Source organism: Myotis lucifugus, unplaced genomic scaffold, assembly GCF_000147115.1.
Source record: "Myotis lucifugus unplaced genomic scaffold, Myoluc2.0 scaffold_62, whole genome shotgun sequence".
Lineage (NCBI taxonomy): Eukaryota > Metazoa > Chordata > Mammalia > Chiroptera > Vespertilionidae > Myotis > Myotis lucifugus.
In genome coordinates this window covers 2,118,678-2,144,149 of record NW_005871110.1, presented here as the reverse complement: position 1 = coordinate 2,144,149, position 25,472 = coordinate 2,118,678, and the positions used below count along the sequence as shown (strand labels likewise).

Below are 25,472 nucleotides of genomic sequence, written 5' to 3'. Positions count from 1 at the left end.
AACTTGGCTGCAGACTCAAGTCTTTTGACTCTCCATTCCTTTTCTGCTCAGAAGTTTCAATGTTTTTAATGTTTGTCTAGGCTAGAAGTTCCATGAGGGTTGGCACTATGGTTGCTTTGTTCATCTCTGCATACCCAGAAGCTAACATAGTTTTTGCACATAGTAATTGCTCAGTGAATATTGATTGGATGGATGACTGGTCTTCATTGCCCATAGAATAAAGACCAAATTTTTCTCCCTGAGTTTTTTATTCTGACTCAACTATTTTTCTAGCCGTATTTTCTACTATTCCTGTCCATAAGCTGTCTGCTTTAGCAAGACATATCTCTCCCTATACTGCCTGCATACCCCATGCTTCTGACACTCAGCTCTCGAAATAACGATATTGTCTTCGGGATCTGGTTGCTGATCTGTAAAGTCTTCTCTGTTATTCCAGCTAGAAATGATGTTTCCTCTTGTCTGAATTCCTAATGCAGTTAGGAGACCCTTTACCACTAGATGGCACTTATGCTGTATTGTCTCAGTTTCTCCAAACTGTTAAGGAAGCTAAAGACAATGGCTTGGAGATGCCACAGATTGAAGTGAATACATGGCTGACTCGTGTGTACACTAGTTAGATAATGCACCGTATACAAATACTGGAAACAACAGACCTCCACCAGTCCTTAAGTAATAACTGGGCAAAAGCCTTGTTCACTTAGCTCCAGGGACCTTGCTGCTGCATTTCAGGCCTTCTCACCCAAGGGATTTTTTTTTTTTAGAAATGTTCTATGGATAAACGAAAATTCTCGTATAGGAAGGATAGACCTGAATTTTACAGAGATGTAATTGTCGTAAATCAGAGGAATTGCCTTCAGCAAAAAATTTGTCAGAAAAAAACCGAACTATATAAAAATCTGTTGCTTGTTTTATAGTTATATGTATTCGTATTTTCATCTTTCCAATTATAAGACTAGAATAAAACATGTCTTATAGCTCCTGTATCCTTTTGATGCCAAACATAGTACTTTTACATAGGAGTGTTTGCTATATTTAAAAGATTTTAATGTGATAGATAAAATATTTTAGATTTCTAAAGGGGATTTTCTAAAAATACTTAAACATAATCCTTCATTTCTTGCTTCCGATACAGTGCTACTCAGTACACAAATGAGACATATTAAATTGCTTTTGAATACTCAGGTGACATGACAGAGTTAATATCTGTTGTCATTTGATAATGGTTTATTAACTGCAGCAATTCATGAAATTAGCATTAACTGTACATTTAGAAAAATGCCTAAGTAAAAGCATATAATGTAAGAGAAAAACTAGTTTCCTGACCACAAATACTCAAGTGTCAAAATTAAACTTATTTCTTCATGTGTTCCTTTTTTCCAAAAGATAATTTTAAATTAAATTAAGGAACCGAAAGTATCCGAAAATGGGATACATGTGTAATTACTTTTCTTCCTTGCTTAGACTTAATTATATCTCATCTGTATATTTGTAAAAACAAAGAAAATTAAAAACTAATTCACCTTTTTTATAATGTTTCTGAGAATGATTGCCAGGAGATACCTGGGTTTTTCATTTCCAGCTTCACCACTCACTGGGCAGATATTTATAAAAGTAAAAGGAATAATTGAGGTTTATTCTGATTATTTCTGCTAAACATGCATTAATTGCATTATAGTAAAGTTGTCTGAGCTCACTCACTGGCTACTAATCCAGTGACTAAAGCCAAATCAGTTCACAAAGTGCCTCAGTTTTTACTTTTGAAAAGTATGGTGGGTAGACTTCTAGGGCCTGGTAACATCAAGTTAGCCATCCTATTATGACTCCTTCATTTTACCATTAAAATGTCAATGAAGACATGAAAAAAAAGACATAGGTTAAGAGCAATGTAAATTAAGATTGAGTCGATCATTTGCAAGAATCAAAAAGGAATTTCTAGCATTTGAACCTGAATTTAGAAACCTAGGTGGTGGCTTATTCATTTTTTGTCATCTGACTATACTTGACCACCTGGGAAATAGATAAGAAGTGTCCATCTTCTCCTCTTGGGGATCTAACATAGCGAGGCATGGGAAAGGGCAAGACTGACCCACAGGCTGTGGCTATATAGCAAAGGAAGTCAGGGTCCATGTTCCTCCCAGGATAGTGTAAATAGTTAATACCACCCTACTAGAATAAGAACAGCTGTGAACAAGAACAGTTGTGAAATGAAATGAGTCAGCAATTGTGGTCAAAAAGAAGCAGGCTCTTTGACAGGACATTAGCCAAGTCAAAATTATAAAACAATAAAGGCAATCCCATTAAAATCAAGAACAAAAGAACAATGTCTATTGTATCAGTATAATTTAACACTTTTAGAAATTCTAGCTAAAATGGTAAGAATGAAATATGAAACTACTGAAAAGAGATAGACATATTCAATACTATTTGAAGTTAATAGATTGCAGACCTAGAAAATCTAAGGAAATTTACTGAAATATTATTTGAATTAATAAAGAATTCAGTAAAAATGGCTGATTCAAGATAAATATGCAAAAAGTGGTATAGCTGCTCTCAAAACCAGCAATACCTTGTTAGGAAATATGATGGCAAAAAAAAAAAATATCTCCTTTACAATAAAAACACAAAAAAACATCGACTACCCTCAAGAATAACCTTAATAAAAATGTGAGGGTAACTGTATAGTGTTACTCTGTAAAGACAGAATATTATAACGTTATCAGTTCCCAAATTAATTTGGAGGGTAGAATTGTAGTAAAACATTTTTGAGGGGGAAATTTGACAAAATATTCTAAAATTCATACAAAGGAATTAGCAAATAAGAGTAAGATGTTGCTTGAAGATTTATTTGTAACAGCAAAGTATATTATAAAGGTTCTGTGATTATAATAGTATGGTACTGATAGTAGGTTTGTCATTAATAAACTATTCAAGTAGATCCATAAAGTATATAGCCAAGGAACAGACACTTCGAATGACATATGATAAAGATAGCATCATTAAATCAGTAAAGAAAAGAATATTATTAGATATAAATGGAGGTGCAACAATTATTTTTATAAGAAGGATAATTATTTTTACATTTTTACTTCACATACTTAAATTCTCACATAGATTTAATAATTAACTTTTAAAAAGTACATACTATAAATAATGTTAAAAAAGAGAGAGAGAGAAATGGGCCACAGTTACAAACAGATTCACTGAGCTGGCCAATAAAATTTATTAACATTTTTCTTGTTAATCAAGAAAATACAAATCTAAGCAATTAAATCCTATCACTTGACTATTAAATTGGTAAACATTTAAAAAATTATTATTCAATGAGCTGCATGTAAAGTGTTTAGCTTGACACATAAAGAGAGCTCAATTAGTAATATTTTTATGAAAACTGCTAGGGCAGCAATGGGAAGGGCACTCATACATACCTGCCTGGTTAGGTAGGTTAAAGATAAAGGAGTTACATAAAACTTTTATAGAAAGAAAATTAGAAATAGGCATTAAGAACCTTAAAAATTGAATTCTAAGCAAATAAAAATCTAAGGAAAGGATAATGGAATCTAAAAGTGAAGCACAGGCCAAACAGCTTATTTCATAAAGATTTTTAATTATTTGAAAGTGGCATAATTAATAGGTATTAAAATATGCACATAAACTTCTTAAATGTACTAGGGAAGTGTCTTAAACAAGTTTTCCATAAAGACTTGAGGTATTTATATAGTTTTTGTACTCTGAGTAATTAAAACTAACTACACTTTACCATTGAGATCTCAACTGTACTACGTAACACTGTAGTTCACACATCTTAATCTACTTGATAGAACCTTAATCCTCTTTGAAAATATAGAAGCGCATAGGAATGTCAGAAAAAATGATACTACTATTAATCTGGTATTGGAAGTAAAGGGAAGAATGGAGGGAACTAGGAAGGAAAAAATTTGACTACATCACAGTTCTAGATTAACTTCTAGAATAAAGATCAGTAACACAATTACTTTAGAGTTTGAAGTGAATGAAAGAATGTATGTTTAGATCACTTTTAGAACATAAGACTTTTTTCTTGAACTGAAAGAAGTAATGCATTCCTCTCTTTAGTTTTATTTCTTGAGAGAAATGCTGCAGTTTGTAACATGAATATACAAAGACCTGCAAATTCTTTTGTAGACAAGTTAAATCTTAATGTAGAGTTTGGATCCGTTTGTCAAGAGCTGGGTCTCCCATTGAAAACCAATGACCTTAGAAAAGTCACTAAATTTTACTTATCTTTAAAGTTTGCATAGTGGGTAAAGTTCTGAAGTCTTTTCTGCCTCTACTATGCTATACATTTTGAGGTGTATCTCACTACTTTTGCTGCTACCCCCAGTAGAAATTCAACACTAGCCTGAATTTACAATTAGTAAACTATAATTCGCTTGCTTCAAAAAACCATAAATCTCAGAATGAAAATGTTACAGCATAAGCTTATTATAGACCTCACTTAATAAATTTATATCTGAGTTACAGTTTTTAGTAAATTATGTAAATATATACAACATTTTATATATCTAATCTAAGCTGTTTCTTAAAAAAAATATTACCTGTGTTAGAATATTTAAATTACAAATTTTAATGGCTTCAATGGTCAGAATTCATTATGGAATTCACAGGTTCATTTCACTCTAAGAAATTTACCAAAATTATTACCTGTCATTTATTTTTCCCCTCTTTATAGATATTCGAATACCACTAATGTGGAAAGACTCTGATCACTTCAGCAATAAAGAACGTATGTATAATTTAAATTTGTAATTAAAAATTATGTTTAGTGTATAGAAAAATTTATGTGATTGGGAGAAAAGGCTGCTTCCACACTGAAATAAATTGATGACATTTGACAGAACAAGCAAAATGTTGCTGAACTGTGTTTTTTGGAATTTTAGTATAAACATGCTGTAATTATTTGATACTAATTAAAATAATGCAGATCAAATGTACTTTTAGTTGTTGATAGGAGCCTGTGCAAAGACAGTATGTAATTAGTTGTAAGGAAAGGGAAGTGTGGAACAAAAGAAAATGTTTAAGGAGTGAAGGTAAAGGCAACATTTCTTGTATTTCACCAGAAACTAGGACATGTTTTCTGCCTTGTTTTGTTCTTCAGATTATTTAACAGGATGTAAGAGAGAAAGATTTTAGCTTGATCTGATTTTCTTTTTTCCCCTTCAGCATTTTACAGCTTTATATAGTCTTCACAAATTCATGTGATGCTGAGGTCATGGAAATTAACCTCAAATGATTTCTAGCTGTTAGAGGCAAAGCAAAAAAGATATGATAATCCTTTATCTTTCTTGTCTATTGTGATAGCTTTCTTTGTTTCTCATATTTTAAAAACTGAACCATATTGAGTATAATTAGTTTTATATGAAGAATCCAAAATCAGGTTAGTATATTTGTTATTCAATTAGGAAATGTAATTTACTTTCCAAAAGAATACATGTGGGGATTAAGTACATCTTTCTGATTACTACAGAAAATAAGTTTTTCTGAAGAGCTACATTTTCTCAATAATGAGGACTAAGCCCTTTAATCACCTAATACTTTTTAAAAACATCACCAAATTAAAAGGCCCAGCAGCAATGTTTTTTGTGTTCACATGTCTACTTTTTATTGTTTTTGTGGTTTCCTCCCTTGCTGTTTGGTGGAAAATGTTTTGCTGTTGTTAACGTGCCTGCTCTTAACCCTCTATAATAGAAAACATTTTTTTTAAATAGAGTTGGAAACCAAAATGACAAAGGTAATAATAACATATACATAATAATAAAGTTGCTATTAATTAAAGCTTAAATGGTTTTCCAGGGATAAAATTTATGAGTTTGGTGATTGTTTTAGGCTGTCAAGAGGCTTATATTTTTAACTTTATTTTTTACATTCCGTAGTTTAATTGTTTTAATTGAATAAAATATTAATACATACTGACAGAACAGTCACTATAAAAAAGTTAAGGATTACAATATACAGAAATAAGAATCTATTAACAAATATTTAAGCTAATATTTTTTGTTTTCAAGTAGGTTTGAACATAATATAGGCATGATTTGTCACATGGATCATGGCTTTAAATGGTTTTGTTTTTTCTGTCTAGAATCACAGCGCTATGCCATTTTTTGTTTATTCAAAATGGGAGCTGAAGTTTTTGATACTGACATGGTAATTGTCGATAAAACAATCACAGATATATGTTTTGAAAATGTAACCATATTGTAAGTACTTTTTTATCTTTGGAGAATAAAAGTAATCTAAAATTCTGCTTTTTTTAAAGGAGGGTATAATATTGGGTCTTTGGGTTATTTTTGTAGCATTAGATCTTTAAATGTTTAAATTTATTTTAAAAATTACTTTATTCAAAAGAAGCCCATTTCTGCATTTGAAATTTTCCAATTTAAAATAAAATGGAAATCATGTAATATTAGTAGAAATATTTTGACATTGGATATTATTAATTTTTATTAATTTTTACAAATGTTTATAGTTTAATTATTAACTAAGTTATGAATACAAGGGAATCTCATAACAATTCTTTATTTAAAATGAATTCGGGCATAAAACAGGTTCTTATGTCTCATATAGGAGATTTAGTTATAAAAATACTATAATAGTATTACAATTTTCTTTATGAGATGGTCCTGAAATATATACCAGAGGAAAAGCACTTTAGTAAAATTTGAGATGTTCTTTTTCTTATGGTGGACTTCTTTCATGTACTCCAAAACAGTAAAAAATGGGTGATCCTCAGGGCTGTTTTTATTGCTTCTGCTCTTTTATAGCTCATTTTATTGTGGTCATAATACAGCACCAGGAAGAACTCCTTAGGTAGCCATAGATACCATTTTTAACTAACATAAGTCTTTCCTGGACCCTTTCTGAGGTTCTGTGGGCCTAAATCAGCATGTGATTTGTATTTCTCTCAGGGTTTCAAAGATACTATCTTAATATGTAAATATTAGTAGCTATTTAACTCTTAAAATAAAATCAGTATACATAGCTTTTGCCACTTTCAGCTATGGAGGTATACAGTTGAGATTTGAGAGTACAAGTTTTGCCACTCACATAACATAACATAAAAAAAAAAAACTATTGCAAACCATGTTTTGTGGCTTCTGTCCAGTGTCCCATAATTGTGTAGCACAGAAGAATAAAATGCATTGTTCTGAGTTATTAGCAGCAGCACAGGCTTTTTTACAAGCTTTATTGAACCAAACAATTTATTTAGGATCTCCAAAATATCACCAAGTGCTTTCATAATTGAGACTAAAAAAATAATTTTTCTTAGTTACCTAAATACATTTATTTCCATTATCAATTATTGCATTTTTTTCTGTCAAGGTCATCCTGTTATGGGCTCTTTTCTTCACATCACTTTGCTATTGTTTGTTTTACCACAAAGACAAAAATCATATTTTTTTCTGGGAAAGAACAATCTAAGTTACTTGGGAAGACAACATATGATTTATACTTTTTAAAAAATTCTGTAAATATTTTAAATTGTTCTAAAAATAATAGCAGTCAAATGTTCTAAATGTTGTTTAAAAATGTGCTTTTTGTTATGATTGTTTTTAATAAGTGTTCAATATTTATGAATCTCTGGTTTTCCTCTAAATATTGACATTTGTTAGTCATTACCAGGAATACTGTATGTTTAACAGTTGCCAAATAATAAACTTTAAAAATATCTGGAAATTATTCTTTGGATTTATGCAAACTCTAAATTGGCCATTTAAATCTTAAAAAGGCTGCATTTAAAAAATCTCTGAGGCTGATGGATCATCTACAGGCAACATGTACTTGATGGACCTCTTTTGCAATTTTAAGCATGTTTTATTGTTAGTACCACCTCAGTCTTTTATGGGAAAGGTAGTTGATTGTGTCTGACAAAAGGCAAAGCCAATCTTAGTGTTTGCTAAAATTGCAGAATTTCTGCATATTGGTATAATAAATATTTGAGTACCTTTCATGCTAGGTTAAGAATACAGAAATTAAGACAGCACTTGCCCTCAAGGAATTTATGCCTTGGGTCTATCTCTTTACATCATTTTTTGTTTGTTTTCCCCTATATAATCAAATATTGAAATATTATTTTAGAGTTATTAGGCACAAAGGCAGAATGGGTTTCAGGGGGGAGGTAGCAGCATGTGGTGAGTGGACTGTACTGTGAAAAAAGAAATGAAAACTAAAGGTTTTAGCAGAAGAAACCTTTGTTTCTCCTTTTTTGTTTTCAAACATTTTTTCTTCTGGGGGAATAGTCATTTCAGGAAATCACATGTATAATGTAAATACCTTAAAAATAGCTGTTAAAAGGAATGATAAGAAGAGATAACATTGGCAACAAAATGACCAGAACATTTTATTCTTTTTCTTTAAGTAATATGTATGGACATACCGGTTAAATTGAGTTAAGGTTGACCTACTTTAGAAGCTGGTAGCTCTAGAAGTTTCAGTGACTCTTTCAGGTCATTTAGATACTAAATATACACTGGGAGATTCTGAATCATTAACATATATGAACATAAAACTATATGCTGATTTTAAATGTATGAAAACATCAAAGGATGTTATAATTTTATTTTCTGAGTTAAATTCCTAACATGAATGCTATTGATTTTAGTAATGAAGCAAGGCCAGACTTTCAGATAAAGGTGGAAGTATATAGTTGCTGTACAGAAGAATCTTCTATAACTAACACACCCAGAAAATTAGCTAAGAAACTGAAGACATCTATAAGTAAAGCTACAGGGAAGAAAATGCATTCAGTGCTTCAAGAAGATCATGAAACGTGTTTGTCCTTCGGTTCTGCTATTTCGTAAGTTTCTAATACAATATTTATAGTGACATAGTATATTTATATATTAGTGACATTTTAAAGTATTGTGTGTGGAGTGTATGTTTACATTTTAAATGGGAAAAACATCCTGAAGCAGAACAAAATTTAGCTGTCAGACATATACCCCGCTGAGATAGCCTTAATATCTTACTTTGAAAGTAGGAATTTGGGTGACAGTGTATTTTTAGTGATTTGGAATTCCAGTATCTACCAGAAAGATAAAATGTTTTTCTTTAAAAAAAAAACAAACACATATATTTTTATTGCCCTAGCCAGTTTTGCTCAGTGGATAGAGCATCAGCCCACAGACTGAAGGGTCCGAGGTTCGGTTCCAGACAAGGGCACATGTACCTTAGTTGCAGGCTCCATCCCAGGTCCTGGTCGGGCATGTGGGAGGCAACCAATCTGTGTGTCTCTCTCACATCAATGTTTCTCTCTCTCTGTCTCTCCCCTTCCCTTCCACTCTCTAAAAATCAACGGGAAAATGTCCTTGGGTGAGGATTAACAACAACAAACATTTTATATATATACTAGTATTAGGGGTCCAGTGCACCTTTGAAAGGAATTGTGGGCTGTGAGGCTATGGTGGGCACAGGGGAGGGTCTCGGCCCATCCTCCGTGCCCCACCCAGCCCCTCCCGCTGCGGCGCTCCCCCCTCACCCCCATCCCCTGCCTGCCGGCAGCCCCGTTCCCCCTACCGCCGCTCCCACGTGCTGACAGCGCTGGCCCCGCTCTCACCCATTGACGGTGCAGAGCGATTGGGGCCGGTGCCAGCAACGGGTACAAGCGGGGCCAGCAGTGTCAGCAGGTGCAAGCGGTGGCTGCTGCCCCGATGCCCCTCAGGAGCAGGGGGAGGTGGAGAAGCCCTGAGGGGCGATCGGGTGCCAGCAGCGGGTGTGAGCAGGGCCGGCGCCAGCAGCAGGTGCAAGCACCTGGCGGGACCGCGGCATGCAGGAGCAAAGAATTTTCAGTAACCACCAGGGGCTCGCCCCTATGACAGTGACTGGTGCCCTGCCTTGGTCTGGTGCCCCTGCTCACCTGCTCCACCATCCCGCTGCGGCCGATGCCCGCCATGTTCTGCACGCGCCCCCGGTGGTCAGCGCATGACTGCACGCGCCCCCGGTGGTCAGCGCATGACGTAGTGACCAGTTGTTCAGTTATTCTGTCATTTGGTCTATTTGCATAGTAGGGTTTTATATATATACATTTAATTGATTTTTAGAAGAAAGCAAAGGAAGGGGGAGAGAAACATCATGGGTGGCCACCTGCATAGCCCCTATCAGGGATGGAGCCAGCGACCTTTTGGTGCCCAACCAAGTGAGCCACACCAGCAGCCAGGGCTGAAATGTTTTTCTTGAAAAGGGACTAGACGTCAAAGTATTTGTTACATATCAGTCTGCTAATTAGTTTTTCATGTCATGCTTTATTCTTAGAGATTTTAAAAAATATATTATCTTTATCACAAAGCCACATTACCATTATCACACTTAACAAAATAAAAAATAAGTCCTTAATGCCATCTGATACCTAGTCTGTATTCAAATTGCCGCAATTCTATAAAAGTCCTTTTATGATTTGTTTGTGCAAATCAGAATCCTAACAAAGTCTATAATGCTGCATTACAGTGAGTCTTTTAGTTTCTTTTAATCTTTAACAATTTCCCATCTATTTTTTTCTTGCTATTATTTATTGAAGAAACCAGATCATATAGAATTTCCCACATTTTGAATTTAGTTAATTACACATTTGTGGATTTTTTTTAAACATCTTTTTCTATCCCCTGCATTTCCTACAACTAGTAAGTAGTAGACCTAGAGAACTGATTAGGTTCGGGTTCTCTTTTAGGGCAATAATACTTCATATTGATTATATGTACTTCCTACTATCTCCCATTAGGAAGCCTTGTCCCACATTTAGTCATGTTAAAATTGATCAGTGGGTTCAGATGTTGCCAGCCTGATTTATCTATTATAAAGTTCCCTATCAATCTTTTATCTAATAGTTCTAGCAGCCATTACTGATCATTATTTCACTAGGGATTATAATTTGGTGACTTTCTACATTTGTCCTACTTTTTTTTTTTTAACCTGGAATTCTTTCAAAGAACTTCCCTTCATGAACTCTCTGGATATAAATGCAAAAAACTGCTGAAGGAAAGGCAGGAAAAATACTTGTTTCTTTTATTTACCTAATTTTAGAATAGTAAGTTGATATGGAGGTGATCAATGTTATCTTTTATTTGAACTCTTGAATTCTCATATATTTGTGTGTCAGTCTATTATAGGTATTACTCTCTTTGAAGCCTAATTGTCCCATATGTGATCTATGGGAAGCTTTTAAGCTGATTCCTGCGTCGTTTTGACCCAACCTAATTTCTAATAGCTTCTTTACTTTTTGACACAAGATGTTCCACGTTCATCTTGTATTTTTCTGCCCAGACCTGGAATTACCATTTCTTCAAGGAGCCCTGGTTTCTTTCAGATACTTTCTTTAAACACTGTGTTTGTTGCTTCACAAATCACTTTGTGTTTATGTTTCTTGGGAAAACTGTTGATCGGGCTACATTCCTAGAATTTCTTTGCATGTTTTAGTAGAGTTGGCTCTTCAGCATGCCAATAATTTTACTATAATTACAAAAAAAAACCCCAAATATTTTAAGTATAGATCCTGTAAATATCAATCATCAGAATGTAATTAAATAACTTTTCATGTCAGCTATATTTCATGTGAAAAATGACTTGGGACTCTATCTAGGATTGTGGCTTTCAGTCAGTTTTGTTTGAGACCCATGGTAAGAAATACATTTTACATTGTGACTGAGTACATACACAGCTACATAAGCAGATTTCATGAAGCAATACTTATAAATGCTATTTATATTATATATTATATATATTATATATAAATGCTATTTATATTATAATGATCAGACTTTTTAATTCTAGTTATTTTCAGTTTTAAAAAATGCTGTTTATGAATTATTAAATTGATTTCATAATCCATAACTAGGTCCCATCCACACAAAAATAGTCATAGAAGATGTAAGTCTTTCCTATTATAAATATCATTAAAAAAGAAGAAAGGGGCCCTTAAATTTTCTTCCTTTAGAATTAAGGCCATTTGAAAAGTCTTCTAGGTTAAGATTATGTCAAGTACTGATATTTGCTGAAAGGTCCTTTAATTTACCCATCTGTAATCCCTTTGTAAATGGGAATAAAGATAATAATGTAATTATACCTAACTCCACAGGATCATTATGAGATTCCAAAAGATAAATCATGAACTTGGTACTTAGTAAGCATTTAATAAATGTAGCTCTTACTATTATTGTTACTCTTTTTACTGTTCTGAGAGCGGTGCTTTTTCTGAACTATTTTTTCAAACTCATGCTGAAGCATTGCAGTTAGAAACTTGACATAGGAATAAAAAATATAGACAGATATTTTAAAATTTAAAATCATTGTTTATAATTTCATAGAAGATAATCTCAGTAATGTTAGAACTTGTATTTAAACTATATTCCTCTTCTAAGCCTAGAGGAATTTTTGAAAATAAAATTATTTGGTAAAAGTGCTTTTTAGTTGGGATTGTCATATTTGTTTTGAAGTGTTCCTTCTACTTAGATTTGTCATTCCACTTGATTTATACCTGAATCCAAACAGTAATTGTCTTTGTGAAACTTGCATGCCATATGTTTATTTACATCATCAAAGTTAGTCAAAAGATAGAATAAAACCTTTTACAACATTTCACCAAATCATATTCTTCTAATTTCAGCATCCTATTGCACTTCTGGTGTGAATCCAGAGTACATGAGGTTAAACTCATGGCCCAGGGCTGCACCCACCTGATACTTCCTCAACTGACCACTTCAGCACCATAAGAGGTTGAGAATCTCATTAGTAATCAGAATGCATAGGAGATCAATTTCATTTTATTTTAATTTTTTTGTTAATCCTCACCAGAGGATATTTTTTCCATTGCTTTTCATAGAGAGTCAAAGGGATGGAGGGAGGGGGAAAGAGAGACAGAGACACATCAACCAGGGGGTGGGGAGCGCACCTGCAACCCAGGTACGTGCCCTTGATCAGGAATCAAACCCAAGACCCTTCAGTGCGTGGGCTGACACTCTAATCAATGAGCCACACCAAAAGTGATCTAGTTCAAGATCACTGCAAACATTCCTAGTATAGCTTTTAATTTTCAGCCAAAATGAGCACAAAAGATCAAATTTGGGCAATATATATTTTCTCTGGAAATATGACATTGATCAAATATAGCTGTTCTTCCCGAAAAAAGTGCATTTTTTTTCAAACTACCGTTTAAAGTAGTGATTTATTTTTTTATAACATTTTTGGATACCCCCTCAATCTTATAACAATTGGCCTATTTGATTTAAAAATATAGCTGATTAAACTTTGGGGAACTCAATATTAGGATTGGCTAAAATGAATGAGTGTAATGTTTTAGTAAGAAAATGTTATCCTGACAAGAATGTTTTAAAAGTGAGATCATTGTTGGTTTTGGAAGCATTACCATTGTAATTAGTCATGGTTTAAAAATGAAGTAACTTGAAATATCATCAGAAAGTATTGTTTGATCTAAAAGAAGACATTGAACATTTTTGGTAATTTTTAGCTTGCTCCCTCATGTGATTTCATTTATTCATTTTATTTGTGGAATTTAGCTCATTGAAATTCCTTGAGCTAGATTTTCCCAGTGCCTCTAATAGCTGAATTAACTTACTTTATGCTCCTTAAGAAGTATTTAGTACATTCTTTTTCAATGTGCAAATAAATATACATCATTTTAAACAATCATTTTGTGAAAACTGGTAAAATTGAGAATAATTATTTACTTGAAAAAAAGATGCACTGACTTAAAAAAAAACTTAAAAAAATACCACCAAACCTTGGACTTAAATATTTAACTTATTTTCATTAAATTTTATCTATATACTGGTAACTTCCCAATTTAATTCTCCAATATGTTTCCCTTTCCTAACTTCAGAGTCACATATCCAGCTGCCTACCCTTTATACCAAATAGGTATCTAAAAAAAAAAAAAAAAGTCTCAAACTTAACTTATACAAAACTAAATTCGTACTTCCCATGTCTATTCTTCTCATAGTCAGCCTCATTTCCATTTTTCTAGTTGCTCAGGCCAAAAGCCTTGGAGTTGTCCTTGACTGTTTACTTTCTTTTGCATTCACCAGATGTCCACATTGCATGAACTTTAAGAATATATCAAGAATCTTACCATTTCTCACCACCCTGCTCCAGACCTGCATCAGCTCTTGACTGGTCAATTGCAGTAGCTTTCTCGTTGGCATCTCTATTTTCACTCTCTTGGCCTTTGTGGTCTGTTCTCCATACTGCAGCCAGAGGGATCAAATATACAAGTCAGATGATAGCACATAGCTCAAAACCTACCATTTGCTTCCCATTTCACTCAGAATAAAATCCAGTGTTCTCGTCATGTGTACAGTGTCTGTCTCCCACTTACCTTTGGACATCTCCTCCCTCTCCCTCACTGTATTCCACACACAGGCCTCTTGTCACACACACCTGGCTTCACTCTCTTGCAGCAGTTATCCACCTATTGTCAATAACCTCTTTCCTGAAAATAGCATATTCTGTACTATGCTAATGGGGAGTCTATTTCCCATTGTTTTAAGTGGGAAAAATGATAATGTAGTTCCATAATATCTATATATCAATGACATTATCATGTTGAAATAATTCTTAAAATATTACATGCACCCTGATCACCAAACAGCTAATATGATTGTTTATAGTCAGTTTGTGTGTAGTAATATTTGCTTTTTCATTGTAATTGCCATTCTCAATTGCTTTATTGTTTTATCCACAGTTTTCTTTAATACTTCCTTAAACCTTTTTTTTTTTTCGAATGGGGCTAGGGGGGCCGGGGGACTCATTGTCTAACACTAGGGAAAAATAAGAGCTAATTATGAAAGGCACTGTAGATATTTGTTCAGGGTAAAATCAGGAGAGAATGGCCACTCTTTGAGTATACGGCTGGTGCCTCTTAGCTCTAGCAACAGTGGAGATTTGTTGATACTTAATGAACTTTTCCAAAATTGTGCATATGAGTCTGACATTATACCAGTTACTATATTCAGAATGTAACTTGAACTTTACTCATGCATTGTTTTGTTAAAAAAAAGTTTTGGAGACAGGAAACAGATATCTCTGGTTTATGATGGTTGCATATTAAGATCAAGATAAACTAACTTATCATGCTGTATGCTTTATACAGCAATGTATGTCAGTTATTTCTCAATATAACTGGAAAAACAAAAAACGAGGTGTTCTCAAAGTGAGTAACATTCTGTGGGGTATAGCATTATTTACTAACGAAGCACATGCATTGCATACTTACTACATGTATACAAATTTTTCTTTGTAATAGAGATTTTATTAAAGATTTAGTAAGAGACAAAGAAGGTTTCTGGAACATATAACCTGGCACAATTAATAAAAATTTCCTTCAGACTTCTCTCTTTTTCTCCAAAGTTCATCTATATTTCTGTCTATCCATCTACCTGTCCTCTTTTTCTTTTTAACAACATGCTCCTTAATGTTTTGAATGTTTTATTTTGGAAAATTAAAAAGTCATGAAAAGTCTTAAATGTAAATTGCTAACACAGAAAATACAATTATTTGAAACAAAAATTCATTTTTTATCACCACAGAGTGTCAGGATATGAAATGTATCATCAAAAATTTCAGATGCCTTGGCAATAGCGCTACTTTAACATAATGAAAAAATAGGATCAGTAATGAAATCCCCCATTTCCTGATACTATAGATAAAAATTCCAAATATTTAAAGTTGATAAACCAGAAGGAGATTTATTTCTTCCCCAAGAAATAAATATGAGTCAGATTCCATCACTACCCTTCTTATTAACCTTCTCCAATGACTTCCCATTACACTTAGAATTAAACCCACCCTTCTTCCAAGGCTCACAGCCTTAGGTGAGCTAACCCCTGCCTGTAGTTCTAACCCCATGTTGTACCATGTTTGCCACCTGCTCGCTGTGCTTCAGTCACACTCATGTTTTTTCAGCCTCTCTTTGCACACGCTGTCCTCTATGTTTAGAATGCTTTTCTGCATTCTTTGCTTGTCTCCATCCTTTTATTCATAACTGTTAGCTCTTCAGAGAATCTTTTCCAAATTCCCCTATCTAGCATAGCTCCTCAGTATTCTCATACCTTTTGTTTCTTTCAAAAAACAAAAAAGAGTTGCATTATAGCTTTCAAATGCCAATATTTGATTTACCCCTCTACTTCCCCCCCTTCTGCATCAGAATATAATATTGAGTCTTGTTTATCGTCACCTTACGTAAGAGTTGGCAAATATTCAGTGTTCAGTTAATATTTTTGAATGAATAGAGATCCTTCTGAAGAAACATTTGTAAAGTAAACCAAATAATTTTCAGGTTTTCTTATGATAAAATAGCATAAAGAGGTAAAGAGGATTAATCATTTATGTTAACTTTAGCCTGTCATTCATAACATCTAAATGTGTGTTTTTTTCATTTTGGTAAAAATACATAAAATAAAATGTACAATTTTAACCATTTTTAAGTATATAAATCAATGGCATTAAGTATATACACAATGTTGTGCAACCATCACCACCATTCATCTCCAGAACTTCTTTATTTTCCTAAACTAAAACTCTGTACCATTGAACAATAGCACCCTGCTTCTCCCTCCACTCAGCCCCTGGAAATCTACTTTCTGCCTCTGAATTTAACTTTTCTAGCTACCTCATATAAGTGGAATCATACAGTATTTGTCCTTCGTGACTGATTTATTTCACTCAACATAATGTCTTTGCATTTCATCCATGCTGTAGTCTGTCTTAGAATTGTCTTCCTTTTTAAGGCCGAATAATTTTATATTGCATGTATATACATTTGTTTATCCATTCACCCTTGAATGGACACTTGGGCTTCTTCCACTATTTGGCTGCTTTTTCATGGGTTTACATCTATCTATTGGAGTCTCTACTTTCAGTTCTTTGGGGTATATACCACAAGTAGAATTGTTGAATTATATGGTAATTCTATATCTCTTGAGGAACCATGATACTGTCTTCCATAATGGTTACACCATTTTATATTACCATCACCACTGTACAAAGGTTCCAATTTGTCTACATTCTGGCCAACATTTGTTATTTTCTATTTTTCGTTGTTGTTATTTTTTTTTAGCAATAGCTATCCTAGTGGCTTTGAAGTGTTATCTCATTGAAGTTTTGGTTTGCATTTTCCTGATCACTAGTGGTCTTGAGCATCTTTTCATGTCTTTATTGGCCATCATATCTCTTTTTAGAGAAATGTCTATTCAAGTCCTTTGCCCATTTTTTAGTCAGGTTTATTTTTTGTTGTTTTTGAACATCTAAATATTTTATGCAGTAGGAATTATACTAGAGTACTGAAAACATGTCTCCTCCTCGCTTTCAGTGGTGCAAAGTATAATTTGCTAGCTCATGCTACACTGACCTTGGAAAATGCTGAGGACAATTTCAAGACCCATAATCTGTCTATTAATGGAAATGGTAAGTACAGTCTATATTTTACTTATTACATATGTTATGTTGATATATATGTGGTGAGAGTAATAACTTCTAATTTTAAGATGTTCTCCTGGAGTGGATATTGGCTTAAATAATGTAGGCATGAGTGATTCTGTGGGTTTTCCAAATATGTCCATCCCTTTTCCCCAAAAGTGAACAGTTTATTTTCCTCTCTCCATGCTATTTGCCAGAGATTTGTTTGTGAGGCTAGCTTAGTCAGAATAGAAAGATTTTGTATATTCTGAATCCTTGTCTTTGACTTGAAATTGATGAGTTCACCACCTTCTAGTTGGCAATAAGAGACCTATCTTATTTTTAAATTTGAAATTGAGGAAGCCAACCCTTCTGTTGATAGCAGAGGATATAAGAAAAGGTAGGGCTAAATTAATCTTAACCCTTTTCTCTCTGGATGATATTGGTAGTTGTAGTTTATCCAAAAGAAATATGTAGCAATATGTAGAAGTAATTATTATAGTTTACATGTTATATACTATTGTGAGAGGTATAATAAAATCTACTATGATTGTGGATTTTTCTAGTTCTCTTAGTTATGTCTATTTTTGCTTTATATAATTTGAGCCTTTGATATTTGATTCACACAATTTTTAATTGTGTATTTTATTCCACTCTTTTACCTCAAACTGTACCTATTTTTATGTTTTAGAATGCTTCTTCTAGCAGGATTATATATTAGATTTTAATTTTTATCCAATTTGACAATATTTATGGGTATTTTTTTACTGGAGCATTTAGTCATTTTGCTTCTAATACTAAATAGTCTATAATCCACATTATCCTGTATAATAAAAGGCTAATATGCTAATAGACTGAATGGTGGAATGACCAGTCACTATGACGTGCACTGACCACCAGGGGGCAGACACTCAATGCAGGAGCTGCCCCATGGTGGTCAGTCTGCTCCCACAGAGGGAGTGCCGCTCAGCCAGAAGCTGGGTTCACAGCTGGCGAGCACAGCGGCGGTGGTGGGAGCCTCTCCTGCCTCTGCTGCAGGTGGGCGGTAATGAGCAAGGGGTCCTGACTGCGAGAGCCCCAGACTGCAAGAGAGATGTCTGACTGCTGGCTTAGGCCTGCTCCCTGTTTCCCCGAGGGGTCCCCGATTGTGAGACCGATTGTGAGAGGGCATAGGCCGGGCTGAGGGACACACACACACACACACACACCCACCCACCCACCCACCCACCCACCCACCCGCTCAGTGCACTAATCTCGTGCACCGGGCCTCTAGTATTAAATATTTGGGTTTAAATCTGCCATCATATCCTGTGTTTTTTCTGTTCTGTCTTGCCTTCTAAAGGACCAATAGTTTCATCATTTCAGTTTTCCCTTGTCTAATTGAAGCTATAATTCTTTTTTTTAAATATATTTTATTGATTTTTTACAGAGAGGAAGGGAGAGGGATAGAGAGTTAGAAACATCGATGAGAGAGAAACATTGATCAGCTGCCTCCTGCACACCTCCTACTGGGGATGTGCCCGCAACCAACGTACATGCCCTTGACCGGAATCGCACCCGGGACCCTTCAGTCCGCAGGCTGACGCTCTATCCACTGAGCCAAACCGGTTAGGGCAAAGCTATAATTCTTTTTTCTCATCTTTTAGAAATTACTTCTAGAAATATTAATAACTAGAGGCCCTTGCACGAATTGGGGTCCCTCAGCCCGGCCTGCACCTTCTCCAATCCGGGACCCCTCGGGAGATGTCAGACTACCTCTCGCAATCCAGGACCACTGGCTCCTAACCGCTCGCCTGCCTGATCGCCCCTAACCGCCTCTGCCTCACCCACAACTAGGATCCAGGATTCCCTCCTCCGGCTGGGCGCAGGCACTCAGGACCCAGGCTTCCCTCCCTCTGGCCGGCCGCAGGAACCCAGGTCCTAGGCCGGCTTCGCCTGGGCCAGCCTCAGCTGCAGGCGCTGGCTCCCGGGACCACAGGGCATGTGGCTTGTCCCTCTCCCGGGCCGCAGCCCCAGCTGCTGGCACCCAGGACTGTGGGGCGCGTGGCTTGTCTCTCTCCCAGGCCGCAGGCGCAGCCGCTGGCACATGGGACCACGGGGCGTGTGACTTGTCCCTCTCCTGGGCCGCAGCCTGGCTGGTCCCCATTTCTCTCTCCCCAGTGTTGAGTGTCTGAGCCATTTTGGCATGACAGCATGACAACCATTTGCATATTAGCTCTTTATTATATAGGAGACTTATAAAGTGTAAAATTAAAAGATAGTTTTACTTTTCCCTCGGACAATGCAAGGACTCTAGAACAGTTAAATTCCATTTCTCTGACTTGTGTGCTATTGTTATATATTTTAATTCTGTTTGATTTTTAAATTTCACGAGATGTTTTATGCACTTAATGTTTATTTAGATTTGCCTACTACATGTTTCTGTGGACTACTTTTAAACCTTACATCTGGGATAATTTTCCTTCTGCTTGAAAGATAATTTAGAATTTCTTTTTGTATGTTCTGCTTGTGTCATATTTCTTGGTTCTTTGTTTTTACGTGAAGGGTTTTTTTGTTTTGTTTTGTTTTTTGTGTTATAGACATAATTCCACTATCTTATGGCTTCTTTTATTAACTGTTGAAAATCATTTGTCAGTGAGTCACTTCTGTGAAGCTAACTTTCTATTTTCTCTTAGTCTTGGTTTTTCTAAGTTTCACTACGACATAGTATAGAATCTATATATGCTGCTTTTGGAAAGACCATGTCTGAGTTTCTGTGTGCCCTCCCATCCCCACCTCCAGGCAATGGGAATTCTGGGCAGCAAGGTTGGTTTGCTTCTGGCTTACTAGTATTCTATTGGTGATTCTTTATGGACATTAGCTTAGTATGAGGAAAATCTCGCATTAAACTGTTTCAGTTGTTCAGAAATCAGGAAGCAGATTTGTTTTGCTTCCCTCATCATGCAGAATCATTAAATCATAATTTCAGATTTGCTGGGATTGGCAAATGCTATCAGGACAAACAGCTTCTGTACTCACCTCACTGGTTCTTACTTATTTGATTTGTACTGGTAATTTCTTATATTCTTATGGGAAAACATTTTTAAACTATAGTTAATTCAGCATTTTCAGTAGTTTTCAGTATGAGTATTGGTCTGAACTGTCTAGCCTTCTGTCACTCAAAACCTGAAGTCTGCAATAGTATTAGAATTATCAGCTTAATCAGAAAATTTGACAAATGAAATTTGTTGTACCAGACACTGCTCTATGGTATACTATTCAGCCTTCAAAAAGAAGGGGATTCTACAGTATGTGACAACATGAGTGAACTTTGAGTACATCTATATATATAAAAGCCTAATATGCAAAGTGTCCCCTTGGGAATTCTACCGGGAAACTGAGTTTGATTGCTTGCTATGATGTGTGCTGACCATCAGGGGGTGGTGCGGAATGAAAGAAGGCCCTGTCCGGCAGCCGGGGAAGGGAGGCTCCAGCTGGCAGCCGGAAGGCCCCGATCGACCCTGATCACCGGCCAGGCTTAGGGACCCTACCTGTGCACGAATTTCGTGCACCAGGCCTCTAGTAATAACTGAAATAGCCAGTCATAGAAGGACAAATACTGCATGACTACACTGAATATGGTATCTAAAATAGTCAAACTCATAGAAGCAGAGGTAGCATGGCAGTTACTAGAGGCTGGGGGAGGAGAGATGGGGCGTTGCTAGTCAAGGGGTATGAAGTTTCAGTTACACAAGATGAATACGTTCTAGAGACCTGCTTACAACACAGTGCCTACTGTGAACAGGACTGCACTGTACACTTAAAAATCTAAGAGGGTTGATCTCCTGTTACATGTTCTTACCACAATAAACAGAAATAAATAAATAAGCAAACAAGCACTTTTAAAGCAGTTTTTATTCTTAGTCACTGTGAGCTGTCTTATAAAGAAACATTGCAATAAAGTGGTTAATAATGTGGCTGTCAGCCTTGGATTCATATTCTATTTCCACCACTGGCTAGTTCTGTGACCTTCGCAAGTTCCTTATTTTGTTATCGTTTACAGTTTACAGATTAGTAAAGTACAGTTTAGAGACCGTAACATACTAAATCATACAGCTAGCAAGTGGTTGAGCTAGACTTTAAATAACCCCGGACAAGCTGTGCTCTTTCTGCTATGCTTTCTGATCAGGCATGATTCCTGCTAAAGCAACTATAGACTCAAAATACTACCAATATGTGAATAATGGACTTGATGTTGAAAGGCCCCATTCTTTCAACCAAATCATCTGAAAAGTTGTGAGAAGGAATAAAATTCATAAAGGAGGCACCGCTTTTAGCAATAATTCCCCAATTGTCTTCAATGTTCTATAAGATACTACTAGATTCTCCTGTAATAAAATGCTCATGTGCAAATAAGCATGGGAACTGTGTGGGTACACAATAGATTAGCATATTAAAGACTGTGAGAAGACCTATGCTTAAAACACTAACACCCCAAACTACTGACTTTGGAACTTGTGGGTTCCCCTGGAAAACAATTTAAGAAACAATAACCTCTATGCCTAGCTCTTTATGTAATAGGTATATTCCTAGAACTGTGTTTAAATTAAAACCTTGAAATTAAATTTTATAATTAAAATGAAAAAAAAGCCACCTATTTTTTTCATGAATATAAGTATGTTAATATAGTGGGGTTTTCCTAAAGTTATGTTAATATCTTCCAAAACTATAAAATTAAAAGGAAATACAAGATTTTTGAAATTTATAACTCAACTTTATTCTTGCTAGTTGAAGGGAAAAGCCAAAATGATATCTTGAGGTTTATATTTGTCATCAAGAAATTTTTATACTTTTTGTGAAACTGTGAAACCACATTGTGCAGATTGACTCACATAGAACTGAGATGTTATCTGGATTCTTTTTCTTGCCTGTGTATTGTTTTTGTTGTTGCTGTCATTTTTAAACTCCATTTTGTTCCCCATTTGAAAGTACAGATGAATTAGATAAAATCTTTTAGTAATGAAAAGTCAAACTGCTCTCACTTCCTGTTTCATTATATTGTGTCCTAATACCTCCCTTGGCTAGAAAACAAGAATTAAGTATTTTGATTAAATGGTTGCGTAAGGACTGAGAGACAGCATTGAGAAATGGAAAGGATATGGTGTGGGGAGTGAGACTACCCTAGATATGAAATGATGAGAAGCGTCTATTATGTGCGAGACACAGTGATAGATGTCATTAACACATTATTTTATTTGATTTTCACCACCTTCCTACTTAAGATTGGTAGTATTTCTTTAATGAGAAATTGATACTGAGATAGATTAAATGATTAGCAAGATGCCATATTTCTTGTCTGATGTAGAAAGAAGCTGTGACTACATTTTATTCCACAGTGCTCCTGAGCTGAAAAGAAACCCGATTGCAGGGTATGTCGCAACGATTCTACATCCAATCTCTCTTTTTAAGGACTGCAGTCAGGAAGAAATTATTCTTCTTGGTGGCCCATGAAATCTGAACTTATTCTATCAGAGAAACACATTGTTACAGTGGTATTTAGGGTCCAGTACATTACTGATTGAACAAACTTTATGAACTGGTTTGAAAACCTAATAATCATTTATGATTCTACTTTTTTAGGAAGTGCATCCTAATTTAAAAACAAGTAGCTTACAGATATTTAGAAGTTTAATTATTAATGAATCTTGGATTACTTATATAAAGAAATTTCCTTTTAAACTTTAAATTTATAAATCACAAAGTTAATTTCAGATGTGTTACTCAGATACAATTATAGAATTTTTATTTCATTTCCTGCCTATTTTAGGAAAAAAGATTCTTATTTATTTACTTATAAATTTATTTATTTATTTATTTGGGGACCATTTCCTGTATTGTATTTATGCATTTATTTCTCCCAGGTTAAACCCTTTATTTCTGAAAGATAACATCTTTAATGAGGTATTAATAAAAAAGATTTGAATAGTCTCAGACAATTCGTTGTGTGCTATTCTATAATAGAATGTTGAGTAGGTAAGTTAATAAAAAAACCTCTTGTTTTACTTTGTACTAATCATTTTAGGCTTGTCTTTTTCATTTAACTGATGTATGAAACTTTGGCTACGTTGCATCTATATATTAATTGTATTTTTATTAAAAATATTTTTTTTCCAGGGTTAGTAAGACATTTGGGGCAATAACAGTAAAAGCCAATGGCTAGCTATTTTATAGGTACTACCAACAGGGGTCAGTGAAAACTTGAAAAATCATTTTTGTGTGGATAAGGCACCGTATGCTGGATTTTTATTTATACCTGATAAACAGAATAAATCATGCAATGCTGTCCTTCCATATAGATTTGAAGGCTTTATACCTACCTGTACACACACTGAAGGGATATCTTAATGTTTTTTGAAAGAACTTTTTTTAATCATTTGCAAAACTTATGGAAAAGTTACAAATTGAATGTCAAGATCTTTTTACACCCCCCCCCCAAAAAAAATATATGAGAGCAAGATGCTTACATGGTGCTCCATTACCCCCAAATATGCTAATATGTATTTCCCACTAAGAGGACATCCGGCTATATCAACTGCACCACCCAGATCAGGAAATTAATAATACATTACTGCCATTTAATTCTCAGACTCCAGGTGTTGCTTATTGTCCCAGTAATGTTCCTTATGACAAAAGGATCCAGTACAGAATCACAAACTGCCTTTAATTATCATGCTTCCTTTGTTTCTTTCAGTGTGGACCAGTTCTTTAGTCTTTCCTTGGCTTTTATAACCTTAACACTTTTACACGCCATAGTTATTTTGTAGAAGGTCCTTCAGTTTGTATTTGTCTGATGTTTTCTTGGGATAAGATTCTGGATATTCATTTTTGGCAGAAATATCACAGAACTGATGCTGTGTTCAATGCATCCATTAGGTGGAATATAATTTGATTCATCCAATTACTGATGATGTTCACTTTAATTGCTTAATTAAGGTGGTGTCTACCAAGCTTTTCTATTGTAAAGTTACTTTTTTGTTTCCCCTTTTGTAATAAATACATATTGTGTGTGTGAGAAGGGGGTACATTGAAACACTGTATGTTATTTCTTATTGGACCTTCAATTTATTCATTGATGTTTTTATAGCAATATGGACTCAGGTTTCTCTGTTTTGTTCAATGCATCATAATCTGTTAATATTATTGTTTATTTTCAGGTTCAAATTGTCTCCAGTTTGGCCAATGGGAGCACATTAAAGATGGCTTTTGTGTTTTTTGACAGGTCTTCATCATTACTAAGAACTCCCTTGTTTTATGGCATAATAAGATATTTCAGACTCATCATGTACTTTCCCTGCCCCAGCCCTGGAATCAGCCATTTCTCCAAGGAATGCTGATTCTTTTTAATGGACATAATATTTAGAAGACATGACCTGGGCTCTAGGTATATTCACCACGATTAGAGTGTTGCTTTTCCTAGCTCCCCTCACTGGACAAAGCTACATACATGCATATATATTTTGCCATGTATTTCTTAATCTCTATGTGTTGAAAACCATTTCACACCAGTACATCCAGTTCTAATCCAACATCACAGAGAGTTTATTCCACATATTTTAAGTCCTTTCACAGTGAGAAACCTGTTTTCTATTATCTTTAAGGTTTTTTTCTTCTTTCATCAGTCTCCCTGAAAGCAACCATTTCCCCATCTTCTTTACTTCTTCTTCTTGGGGCAGCCCCTTGCCCATGTGACACTCTCCCGCTCAGGCTTTAACTCCCTATGCCTGGTTGCTCTCACCTTCTTCCCATGTGGACACCCTTTTCAGCACCTGTACTCTGACACCCATGCACAGCTGTCCCTCTGCTTGGATGCCCTTCTTACTGAGTTCTGACACGCTGTTCTGGTCATTGAATGTGTGGATTGCTTCTTCAGACTCTGACTCCCATAGCTGGGCCATCCCCCAAATATACACACTTGTCTTACTCTACTTAGATTCTGATACCCTTCTCACTCTACTCAGGCCTGACTCCCTACACCAGGGCATCCCCTGAGCAGAGATCTC

At 35.1% G+C, this 25,472-nt stretch overlaps 1 protein-coding gene across 1 annotated transcript in view; it reads left to right on the top strand.

The window, feature by feature from the left end:
• The window catches only part of RTKN2 (rhotekin 2), a 63,909-nt gene that overhangs the window by 19,316 nt on the left and 19,121 nt on the right, over positions 1-25,472 (top strand). Inside the window, exons 4-7 of the mRNA XM_006089713.3 lie at positions 4,709-4,762; positions 6,116-6,233; positions 8,636-8,830; positions 17,348-17,442. Of these exons, the coding sequence (XP_006089775.1) occupies positions 4,709-4,762; positions 6,116-6,233; positions 8,636-8,830; positions 17,348-17,442 (462 nt within the window). The remainder of the gene's footprint in view (positions 1-4,708; positions 4,763-6,115; positions 6,234-8,635; positions 8,831-17,347; positions 17,443-25,472) is intronic.